Below are 12,329 nucleotides of genomic sequence, written 5' to 3' on the forward strand. Positions count from 1 at the left end.
AGGAGTTATTGTTTTTTTTTTGTTGTTGTTTAAATTCTGATGGTAACGACTGACAGCTTAGGCAGATGAGAAATTCTGTATCTCAAAATTGGAATATTCCATTTTGAGCTTGATTAGTTTGAATAAATTTGAGAATAAATACTGGGTACCTCTGGGGCTAGTTTAGAACATGCAACCACAATTATGGGAAAGGCTGCTGGTTTGACCGTTGTCCAGAAGACAATCATCAACACCCTCCACAAGGAGGTTAAGCCACGGAAGGTCATTACTTGAAAGGGCTGACTGTTCACAGAGTGCTGTATCAAAATATATTCATAGAAAGTTGACTGGAAGGAAAAGGTGTGGTAGGAAAAGGTGCACAAGCCACAGTGATGACCAAAACCTTGTGAAGATGTCAGGAAACAACCATGATATTACTGTGATTGATTGGCTAGCCAACATGTCTGACCTGATCCTCTCAGAGAATCTATGGGGTATTGTAAAGAGGAAGATGGGTAACATCTGACAAACCATACAGAGGAGCTAAAGGCCGCTCTCAAAGCATCCAAGTATTAAGGGTATAATTAAACCTGCTTTGGAGATCTTGAACATTTCTGGGTTTTTTTTTTTTTGTTTGTTTGTTTTTTATCTTTGAGAAAACATTCTAATTTTGAGATACTGAATTTAAATTTCTGTAAACTGGTCATAAGCCATAACCATCATAATTAAAAAAAAATAACTCCTGGAATATTTCAGTTTAAGTGCAATGAATCTAGAATATAAGAAAGTGTGCTTTTTTAATTAAATTTAAAAAATAAAGCACTTTTCCAAATGCATTTCTGAGGATGGTTCAGTTCAATTAAAGTTTATTTGTATAGCGCTTTTTACAATACAAATCGTTACAAAGCAACTTTACAGACAATTATGTTTCTACAATATTTAGTAATAGCTTATAAGTGGTGACTCAGTTTGTGCACGTATGACAGGATTTGTAGAAAAATTAATACAAGACGTAGTCAGCCAGACGATGAACATAATTAATATTATTCATAATTATTATATGATGCAGTCACACTTGTAACAATATCTGTTAGTTCTGTTTGTTGATTCAGGGTTAGCATCATCTGAGGTCCTCTGAGGGTCAGCATCATCTCTTCTCTTGTGTTCTGGATTCAGACTGGAGCTTGTGTAAATCCTAGTTACCACGGGATGTAAATCAACCATGGGATCCAACAAAGTAAAATTAATTAGTTTAACCCAAGCTAAATAATAAAAATGTGCATTTGATCAGATGCAACTACACTCAAAATTTAAGAGATACATTATTCAAATGCTTGGCAAAAGAGATGCGTTTTTAATCTAGATTTAAACAGAGAGAGTGTGTCTGAACCCCGAACATTATCAGGAAGGCTATTCCAGAGTTTGGGAGCCAAGTGTGAAAAAGCTCTACCTCCTTTAGTGGACTTTGCTATCCTAGGAACTACCAAAAGTCCAGCGTTTTGTGACCTTAGGGAGTGTGATGGTTTGTAGCTTGGAAGGTATGCAGGAGCTAAACCATTTAGGGCTTTATAGGTAAGTAATGATAAATTGTAACTGATACTGAACTTAATAGGTAGCCAGTGCAGAGACTGTAAAATTGGGGTAATATATGATCATATTTTCTTGACCTGGTAAGGACTCTAGCTGGTGCATTTTGGACTACCTGTAGCTTGTTTATTGAAGAAGCAGGACAACCACCAAGAAGTGCATAAAATAGTCCAGTCTAGAGGTCATAAATGCATGAACAAGCTTTTCTGTTTCGTAGCTTGGCAATGTTTCTAAGATGGAAGAATACAGTTTTTGTAACATGGGAAATATGATTTTCAAAAGACAAGTTGCTGTCTAATATAACACCCAGATTTTTGACTGTAGAGGAAGTAACAGGACATCCGTCTAGTAGCAGATTGTAATCTACAAGATTCTGTAGGGAATTGCAATAAAGGTAATTATAGCGCCCCCGTTAGACAAAAAAAGAGAACTGCGTAAGATCTGGCAACACCGATGACGACATATACCACGTCAACTTCAACTGACTGCAACTGTTCAAAAAACCCACACACCTCTCCCTTTCTTTACGCAAATTTCGATTCGTTAATAACTGGAAACCATGTAATCGTTCACAGATAACACGGTGAGTGTGAATGCACTACCAACACAATCACGCTAGGTCTAGTTTAAACAATAACGCCTCTTGTGCTTCTAAATGTAGCACGCTGATAGCTCGCGCAAGTTAGCCTAGCATCCTCGTTTCAACCTCGGAGAATTTAAATTAATCCTGCCAGCTATCTCAGTTTATTTTATTATCCAAATTTAAGAACTAGGACAATGGTAAGTAAAGTCATTTTCGTCTCCAACGTGTCCTGTGCGCGTGAAATTGAATATAATGTATATATTTTTTGTAGTTAGCCGACGGCTACATTATGACGGCCTCGGGAAAATAACGTTAACTTACACTAGCATTATTTATATTTTTCTCCCATTTTATCATATTTAGCACTCGCGTGTATTGTGTGTGTGTGTATATATTATTAACTTGTATTTTATTTCTATGGAGCTCGATCTGAACGACATCTATGATGTATGATGTCTAGGTAGACAGCTCACTAGGTTTTGAAAGACAGCCCTTTGTTGGTATAACGTTAAATAAAACAAATGTGTTTCCTCACAGTTCTTAAGTCAATCATGACCTCATTGTCATCATCATCATCTCAGTTAACCGGGTCAAGCTCTTCATGCAGGACTCTTCCAGGGGAAGGGGCCCAGGTGAGCAATAAATATGCATTTTTGCTATATATTAACTCTCATTCTTACGGTTTCATGTAGTTCATTTACCCCAGTGTAAAGCATGATGTATGAAACGTTAAAAAGAAAAATCCTTATTGTTGTTGTTTTAAGAAGTGGAACTGTTTGTTGAACAGACAATATATTTCTAAAAAGTAAATGCACATGTTTTGTCTTATTTGATATGTCAGGCCTAGGTAGTAAGAGGAGCTCTTACTCATAAAAAACAAAACAAAACAAAAAACACCAACAACAAAGATTCAGAGGCCCAAAATCTCAGGGGAAATCCTGATGAAATCAATGAGACTTTAATACATATAAATTGCATATGATTATCCATTGTCTCCATCTTTATAATAATATGAATTAAGATGCTATTTGAAGTATTTTAATTGTGGGGACAAGCATATAGTGCAATATAATGTTTATTGAATGATGAACAAATAAACATTGCTTCACAAGCCTGTTATATCAGATTTGGCATTTACATTTTAACATGGTTTTTTCAAATAAATATGTATGGATAATTCAGACAGGAAATAGTTTCTGCAGTCAGTAAATTTTTATTTTAAAATATTGCTACCAAATTACTCTTACTTTATATACTTTCAAGATCGTGAGCAAGATATCATAGCCTGGTTTTTGATTGCGCAGGTCCACCCCAGAGCTCCTCTGCTGCAGATCCTGAGAGAAGCAGGTGCTCAGGAGGAAGTGTTTACCCTGAAGGAGGTGAGGAGGGTTTATGAGCTGACCTCTGTGTATTGACACATGCTTTGGGTAAGAATTTGAACAGCTTGATGCGGTACATTTAATAATAGCGGTCTTTTTAATTAGGTCATGCACTACCTGGGGCAGTACATCATGATGAAGGAGCTGTATGACAAACAGAGACAGCACATTGTCCACTGTCAAGATGACCCACTTGGTGAGCTACTGGAAGTGGGGAGCTTTTCTGTTAAGAACCCCAGGTGAGCTCGCAACTACCAGAAAGGAGATTTAAAAGATGTCTCATTTGTGTCTGGTTTTTCAGTTGTTGACAATATCTAGACAGCTAGTTGTTTGGCTGATGACCAATATAAATTACACGCACTCAAACCCACACACGTTTACTTGTGAGAATGTACATTATCAACTGCGAAGTTATTAGTGTGTTTCCAAATTGACACAAGGGGGCGCTAACATTCATTTACTCACTCTCATGTTGACCCAAACCTGTTTGACTACTGTGAAACATGAAAGAATGTTTGGACAAATATCCATACAGTGGAAGTCAGTTGTAGAAGAGAGAAAGTCATGCAAGTTTAGAACAACATAAGAGTGAGTTAATGGTGAAAGAGTGCTTTTGTTTTGGATGAATTAACCCTTTAACAGTTAACTCTGAGTACCTTGAGATAATTAACAAATATAGGGTATTTACAAGTCTTTCTTTTCTGCCTTTTACAGCCCTGTGTATGAGATGTTGAAGAAGAATTTGTTTATTTTGAATAATTCGGGTAAGTCCATTCTTCTTGTTGTTGAATTTGATCTCCCAAAGATGCATATTTTGAATGATCTTGATTGACTTGTCATGCTTGTCATTTAGCCATTTACTCTCTTGCATTCTTTCGTTTTGATTAGCCCCACCTTTCATTTTAAGGTGTGTTTGTGTGTCTGAATGTGATGTGTGTGCTAAAGTGGGTATGTAAACTTTAATTTTATTTTATCTATTATCAGGTTAGTGCACTCTGTAATCTTCATACAGAATCTTGAATTCACATTAAATACTTGACTAGGTTAAATAAAAGATTAAATACTAAAACCAATATTAATATTTATTAGAAACACCATTTTCCACCACAGATTCAGGCATTACGTTTGGGCCGAGTGTGCTTGAGGTGTGCTTGGTGAATAAAAGGCAGGTTTTTTTCTTTTGTTTGTTTTGTTACTATGTCTTATTTGAAATACAGATGCAGCAAAGAATCTTTCAGTCGGCAAGGATTCTAATGAGTCTCCAAGTGAAGATCCTGGTCAGGTAAAACTAAAGCATGGTGCAGAGGAGAAACAGTGTCCACTACTCCTCTTCATGGCAAACAATTGATCAGAAAATCAAATTTGATTAATTCCATTGCTTGTTATTTCTTTGTAAGTGAAAGGCTGACAAAAGTGCTTTGTGTAGGGCTTTTTTAGTACAAAATCAATTGTAATTTTTTAATTTATTTGTTAAAATATGATTTAGGTCTTTATATTGGTGCTTTTTAAGCATACAATACTTACAGCCTTTTACATATGTCAGTTTTTTTTTTTCTATTTTTTTTTTTTTTTTATGTGTGCTCTAATCAGTGTTACTTTAATGTCCATAATTGTCTTCTCAAGCTTTCACATCTTTTCTTTACATTGTAGTTGCTCAGACTTTTGCTACAATGCAGTTTTTGTGTGTAGAATTGCATCATGATCCGTAGCCTGTTTGCCATGAAGGGGAGGGCGGCAGCTGTCTCCGCCAGCCGTATCTGTACAGAGTGGCACCGTCTCTGTACTTCCCCACGGCCGGCTTGGTCTGGTGGTCCTTCCGGAGAAGCCACCAGCATGGGCCTGGCTGCTGGGGGACAGAGTACCTGTCTCTGTTTGTCGCTCAGAGTTTCCTTCTCTGCATCGTTGGTTCTTTCGGAAGGACTGCAGCTTCCTTCTCAGTTCGCAGGCCCTTTTCTCCCCTTTCCCCTCTGTCATACACCCATCCACATTTAACACCATTGGCATGACGGTTTACGGTTGTGAGTTGGCGGAATTAAGTTAGGTGGAGTTGGGAAAAGCAATCTTGGAGGAGGTGCTTGGTACCGTCATGCGTTTGTGCTAAACTTTAAAGGGGTCATATGATTGTGTTATGTAGCTGTTTGTGCGTGTATACGATCTGCAGAGTAACAAGGCTCAAAGTCTCCCACAAAAGTATTTATTCTATCTAAAAGAGAATGCAGATTCAAGTCAGGCTAAAATGGCTCATTCAAACACACCCCCACATGTCTATGCACGATGTGGAAAAATTTGCGTGATGCTGCCCAAATGTGCATGCAAAGAAAGAATGCGTGGTTTCAGCCGCGCAGTAGTGTTGATGCAGCCATGTCAGGGAGACGCTGTGTGTTTCTGTGCAAAAGTAAAAAAGCACTTTGGCCTTACGGAAGTAGATGCAATTATGAATAATTGTTAAAATTCGTTTACAGCAGAACAAAACCAAAATGTTCGAAATTTGTGCAACGCATTTTATGGACAACAGTTTTATGTTGCGTAGAAGGCTGGCTGTGCACTAAAAAAAAATTAAAAAAAAACAGTGTCTAAGTATGTTTTGTTATTAATTCAAGTTTTTGCTATTGACTGTTCAAATGCAGAGTTTTGCGCAGCGTAGAGTAACACGTCGTGTGTGTGAGGAGAACAGGGTCTCATCACAGAAGTGAACAGCCTGTCAGAAATCATAACACCACAGTCTTAACCGTGGCTTGTGTACTGCATCATCACGGTGTCTGTCACGGGACTCTGTTGCCCTTTCGTGCTTGAACTGAAGGTGAAAATAACAACATTATAACTAACGTCTTGATATTTACTTCACTATTATGGTAATGGCGTTACATTTCTGACACGTGCTTGCAATCACAATTCACTGGGTCAGCTGGCCAATCAGAGCAGACTGCACTTGTCGGAAGGAGGGCGAAAACATGCGTTAGAGAGGCGGGCCAAAGAGGACCTACAGTAATGTACAGTATTTGAAAAATAATGTGTCTTTTGAACATTAAAGCATGTCAACATGTTCTGTTACTCAAAATAATTATTTTTAAAATCGCATCATATGACCCCTTTAAATAGAAAGTCTTTGAGCAATTAATGCTAATAATATGAGCTTTAAAAGGTGCTATTTTGGATTGGCTTTTTTATGTTAATTACACCTACTAGTGTTAATTAGTGAGATGTAATTTAAATACAAGGTGTCTACTTGTTTGTTGCTAATTTATTTGCACTTACAGCTGCAGCGGTGTCTAATATCTCCATCATTTGCGACCCATTATAAGCAACATTTTTAGAAATGTCCTATTTTTTTCCCCCTCCCACAACTTGTGAGAACTTGGCCTTTAGTTGCCACACCCACGGGCGCCTGCTGTGAAGGAACTGCTGTTCTACCGTGTGTCATGTCATTACTGTATGCTGATTCCTTTTTTTCCCTTACCCTGTAGGTTTCCAGTGGGTTGATCAGCTCTGGACAGGCTCTCATTGCTGGTAGTTCCAGCACTGGTGCAACACAGAGCTGCTCGCAACGCAGGCCACGCGATCCTGATGAAGGTCAGCATTAGCCACCGAAAACAAACTTTAGACCATGTATTCAATATAATTATTATCCAGCAGTTTTTTCATTGTAATATGTAGTGTAAAAGCAGATATTGATCTTACAGACTCCTCAGACGGCTTGCCTAGGTCTGCTTGTAAACGGCCAAAACTGGATGTTACTCTAGAAGAGTGGGACCTTTCTGGGTTGCCCTGGTGGTTTCTTGGTAACCTGCGAAGTAATTACACTCGCCGGAGCAACGGTTCAACGGATATTCACACCAATCAAGTAAGAGGGCACGATAACCAGAACATAATTAATATGGTTATTTTCATGAAGAAAAATAAGAAAAAAAAACTTGGGCTTATTGGAGTTTAGTCATTGTAGTGAGACTGTCACACAACTAGACTGAGGGAACAGCTCTCTCCCGGACAGGACGAGGACACGGCCATTGTTTCTGACACCACAGATGATCTTTGGTTCCTGAATGAGGCAGAGAGCGAGCAAGTGAGTGTGGAGATGAAGGAGGCAGTGCTGGAGCAGGCTAGTGACGCGGAGTCCCCACATGAAGAAGAGGAGACTGGGAAAGATGGTAAAGATGACAGAAAGGTAATGTTTTTACTTTATTGACTGTTTCATTTTAACATTATCGTGTCATCATAACCAGTTAAATGCAATTCATTTTCACTTTCAGATGCAAGATCGGGATGATGACTCTCAGTGTTTAAGTGATGACACAGATACAGAGATCTCCACACAGGTATACTTTTAAGATAAATAGTACTTTTGCTGTTCATTACTAGTGATCAGCCAGCTATTTTTAAATGGCCAATGTCGATACTGACCCACCTACTTAAGGGAATAGTTCACCCAAAAATTTAAATTCTGTCATTATTCACCCTCATGTCATTCCAAACCTGTAAGACCTTCGTTCATCTTTGGAACACAAATAAATATATTTTTGATGAATTCCGAGAGCTCTCTGAACCTCCCATAGACAGCACGGATGATACCACAATCAACGTCCAGAAACGTAGCAAGAATATCATTAAAATAATCCATTGACATCAGTGGTTAAACCATAATTTTACGAAGCTACGAGAATACTTTTTCTGTGCAAAAATAACTAACTTATTCAACAATGTCAGTGATGTTCAGTGATTATTTTAACGATGCCCTTGCTACGTTTCTGGACTTCCAAACTTTTGAACAGTTTTGTATAATGAATTTAATATTTAAATGTAAGATTTAAATAACTCTGTGTATATTTACATTTATCATCTTTACATTTATTATGTTTATATTCCAACATAGTTACACATAGATGGAAGGCATATCTTATTCAAATGTTCTCTTCTTTTGGCAGGATGCGTGGCAGTGTTCAGAGTGCCGCAAATTTAACACCCCTCTTCAAAGGTACTGTATGCGCTGTTGGGCTCTGCGGAAAGACTGGTACAAGGATTGTCCTCGTCTTGTGCACTCAATCTCCGTGCCAGACATCCCCGCCTGCAGTTCACGTCCCGAGAGGGATGAAGACGAGGAGGATGATGATGGAATCGACATGCCTGACTGCCTTAGGACTGTGTCTGACCCCGTCGTCCTCCCCTCACACCACGTCACGAGAAACATCCCCACATCATCCACCTCATCGTCTAAAGGAAAGGGTCCCTCCCGGGTTCACCAGCACCACTCACAGGAGAGCTCAGAGGGAGACAGCCAGGACACGCTGGACATGGAGACAGAATGCCAACCAGAGGCCATACTGGAACCCTGCAAGCTGTGCCGAGTGCGGCCGCGGAACGGCAACATCATCCACGGCCGCACCGCGCACTTGATCACCTGTTTCCCCTGTGCCCGCAGGCTGCACAAATTTCATGCTCCTTGCCCAGGCTGTGGCCAGGTTATACAGAAGGTCATTAAAACCTTCATAGCATAACCGAAACATAAAGGCACGCATGTATTATAAAGGCACACTCACATACTAATAATAAATGTTCCCTTATATGGAAGAAGGCAGGGTGACTGACAAACCATTTCTGGGCTAAAACGAATGCACGGTGTATCAGTGTAATAGTGCAGTGTATCTATGATGATGATTTATGTTGTATAATACAAATCAAGTATATATAATGTACAGAATGTAATTTAAAGAAACTGACCTCGTATTGTTGGTTCGCCATTGTTTTGTTAGCTTAACAAAACGTGATCTCTTGCATCTGCTTAGCATCTGTAAGGTGAAAGAGAGGGGTACATGCCTTGATTTGCTACTGAGAGTAGGAAGTTGTGAATCAAGAGTCAAAAATATGAATAGACCCTTAAGAAATGCATGGCTTCAGTATTTGTGCCTGCATGAACCATTCAAATCTTAGTTTTTACTACTTTAAACAGACCACACAGTGTGCTATTAGTGCTTTCAATGTACTTGACAAACTTTTTTTTTTTTTTTTTTAAGAAGTATAGAATGTCATTTTACATTTTTCCCTCTTGCAGATTTCAGGCACTTAAAGACTAAAGCTCTAGGAGTCATTCCTGCGTGATATTTCGTACGCATGGTAAAGAGTTTTCCTTTAGACCGTTGCTTTAAGCAGATGATATGGGAATATTTATTTATTTATAAACTTAGTTTTGGTTGATGAGATCAAATGGGATGACCAGTCACATGTCATTCCTGTGCTATAGTGTGAGATCCATTTGTATTACAAATGTAAAGTATTAAACTTTTCATATGTGGGAGCTACAATAGAAAAGAGTAGTTGTGCCAATGGCCATGGTTTTCACTTCCAACTCTTTCTTTGGTTGCTGAAGATGCTCAGTTCTTTCCTTCCATTGTTTGTTTTTCTATACCTGAACAGATTTTGTGTATTATTTGAGGACAGTTGTGCTCTGTCTGTTCAGGATTTTGCCTCTCATCCACACATGTGCCTGTTTTATGAAGGTTAAGGAACTGCTAGGTTAAGTGGCATTTATTGAAAGTTTTTTTTTTTTTTTTTTTTTTTTTTTTTTTTAAAGTCTACCATACTGCCATATTTTTTTTATTTCAAAATGGTCATCTGTGTTTTTGGCTGCGTTAAGTAAAATTCACCAAAGTTGTATGGGATTTTAGGGGTTTTTTGTCCTCTGCTTTTCTTAGCACTGTGTTGTTTCCCATAACAAAGAGGATTCGGTCTCTGTTGTGTATTAAGCAAAGCAATTGTAGACTATTTGGAAAGAAAATCTATTGTCCTCAGCCATTAGATGTGGAAAGAGCTTTCAAACACAGTAAACAAAAAGGACTAGCTTTGCTTTTTTTTCTAATAATTGATATTATTTAACTTTTTGAGGATGTCGATCTAAATTTAGCTTGAATTTTTTGTGTGTGGTACAAACACTGCTGTTTCACTGCCATTATATGCCTCACAGAACAAATTCATCCTAAGCCAGTGCAATTATAAAATGAAGTCTATTTGGTGGTTTTGTTTGTTTGCTTTTTTATCCAAACCTGGTTTCTGCTCAGATTAATCTGAACAGTTGTTGTTGTTGTTTTTTTTTTACTGTAAAATAAGTAATGTAATCAATGGGAATAAATGCTGTTTGTTCAGTTTTACTTGCAGCTTCATTGCAGTATTTCCACCGTTTATAACTCAATGACTTTTGCACCAATTGTGACTGTCATTTCACGTTACCAAAGAAACAAGGTACGTTTACTTTTTCTTTCTACCACAAGGAGGCAGTAACAGCCTTTTCCGTTTCGCAACGAATCATTTGAAATCTGCTTTGCTGCCTTTGACTTTGCTCTTTGTATCTTTTGAAAAGCCCTCCTTTATTTAAATAGTTTATTCTCATCATATAAAAGCCAGTTTGTTCATAACGCATATTAAATCCATTGTTCATGTGCTTAATGTGTGTCTGATAATGTGAAGTATACATGATATTCAGCTTGTTTCTGTCCATCAGGCTTGTCCAATAGAAGACGCAGTGATGTAATTTGAAATCAATAACGGAAGTATCTCTGGGGGTCAGTCTCATGCTGAGGGATAATTGGGTTCTTCCTCTAATCACACCTCTAATCTCTCACCATCTCAGGTCTTCACAGTAATGGGCCTACCATCAGGTTAGATCTGTTAAACTGACAGTAGCTGGTCACTGAGGGGTCTACACATAAACAGCTCAATGTCCTCGTCGAAGGACGTGACCATTAAATGCCCTCAGTATTTCAAGCTTCAGTTTTACATGTTCTTTGCATTTGTCATGCTTTTTGATCTTGTGAAGAAAAAAATTGATTGATTGTGATTATTGTTCTTCTGTCTTTCTACGGTTTATTTATACTTCTCCACCTTAATATGCCGTTTACTCTGACAGTTTTAGTTTGTGTAGGCACCAGACTGACATATTTATGTTTTCTCTTTGCTTTCATTTACAGTATATAGCTGTACAAAAGATGTGTTGATTGAGAAACTGGTTTTGACAATGCATGAAGGAATGATTTGACCACATGTGTCCAGGTTGCCTGCTAGCAATTTCAGGTTATTGCATTTTTTCTTCTTCTTCCTCTCTCTTTTTTTTTCTTTCCCTGGTGTAACCAGGCTGAAATATTCATCCATTGCCGTCATGTATTCAGAGACAATGAATTTCATTAAGTAAGATTCTCCCAATGATAAATACTTATTAGAAATCCTGAAATAGCTTGATGCATTGACTGCTAATGGCACAGCTTAGCTCTGCATGTGCAATGAGTCATAGACCCGTCACACAGGAGGAATGACAGCTCATTGTTTTCACTTATTATACAGTAGTTATGGCCAGACTATTTAAATAACTGTGAATGATTTTCAATGAAGTGACAGTCACTTTTGTAGCAGCGATGTGTTTGGTTCTGTCTAGCTGTTCATTGTTTCATCAATATTGTGTTTTTTCACTGCTCTGAGCCTTTCTTCCAAACTGACTTTCCTTCCTTTCCAATATCTGTGTCTGTCCAAGGATGTGAAGCAGGATTTGTAAGATGTCTGGTGATTTTATAACAGTGAATCTACCTTTCACATATGCTACTAAAACTTAGGGCCCAGTATGCTCACCAAGGCTGCATATATTTAATTGCAGTATAATTTAATTTAATATATTGTAAAATGTAATTCAATTCAATTTTCCGCAGCGGTTCTTCGGTGTGACATGAACCTTCAATATATATAGTATTTGATCCTCATTTGATACATTACTTATTATCAGTGCTGAAAACAGTTGTGTTGCTTAAAACACCAGTTTTCCTAGATAA

At 38.0% G+C, this 12,329-nt stretch overlaps 1 protein-coding gene across 3 annotated transcripts; it reads left to right on the top strand.

Moving 5' to 3' along the window:
- Nucleotides 1-1,998: 1,998 nt before the first annotated feature.
- LOC113111216 (protein Mdm4-like) lies at nucleotides 1,999-10,664 on the top strand. Of its 3 annotated transcripts, none has more exons than XM_026275784.1 (11): nucleotides 1,999-2,149; nucleotides 2,687-2,781; nucleotides 3,454-3,528; nucleotides 3,634-3,767; nucleotides 4,243-4,292; nucleotides 4,746-4,810; nucleotides 6,993-7,098; nucleotides 7,209-7,369; nucleotides 7,502-7,690; nucleotides 7,776-7,841; nucleotides 8,448-10,664. In XM_026275784.1, the coding sequence occupies exons 2-11, from the start codon at nucleotides 2,701-2,703 to the stop codon at nucleotides 9,015-9,017; spliced, it is 1,497 nt and encodes a 498-aa protein (XP_026131569.1). In that variant the 5' UTR covers nucleotides 1,999-2,149; nucleotides 2,687-2,700; the 3' UTR covers nucleotides 9,018-10,664. The 3 variants fall into 3 exon arrangements, with proteins under 3 accessions (XP_026131569.1, XP_026131571.1, XP_026131570.1); XM_026275786.1 differs by having other exon boundaries at nucleotides 7,517-7,690; XM_026275785.1 differs by lacking the exon at nucleotides 1,999-2,149 and adding an exon at nucleotides 2,183-2,346.
- The last annotated feature ends 1,665 nt before the right edge of the window (nucleotides 10,665-12,329 follow it).

This window comes from Carassius auratus, chromosome 11 (assembly GCF_003368295.1).
Source record: "Carassius auratus strain Wakin chromosome 11, ASM336829v1, whole genome shotgun sequence".
Classification (NCBI taxonomy): domain Eukaryota; kingdom Metazoa; phylum Chordata; class Actinopteri; order Cypriniformes; family Cyprinidae; genus Carassius; species Carassius auratus.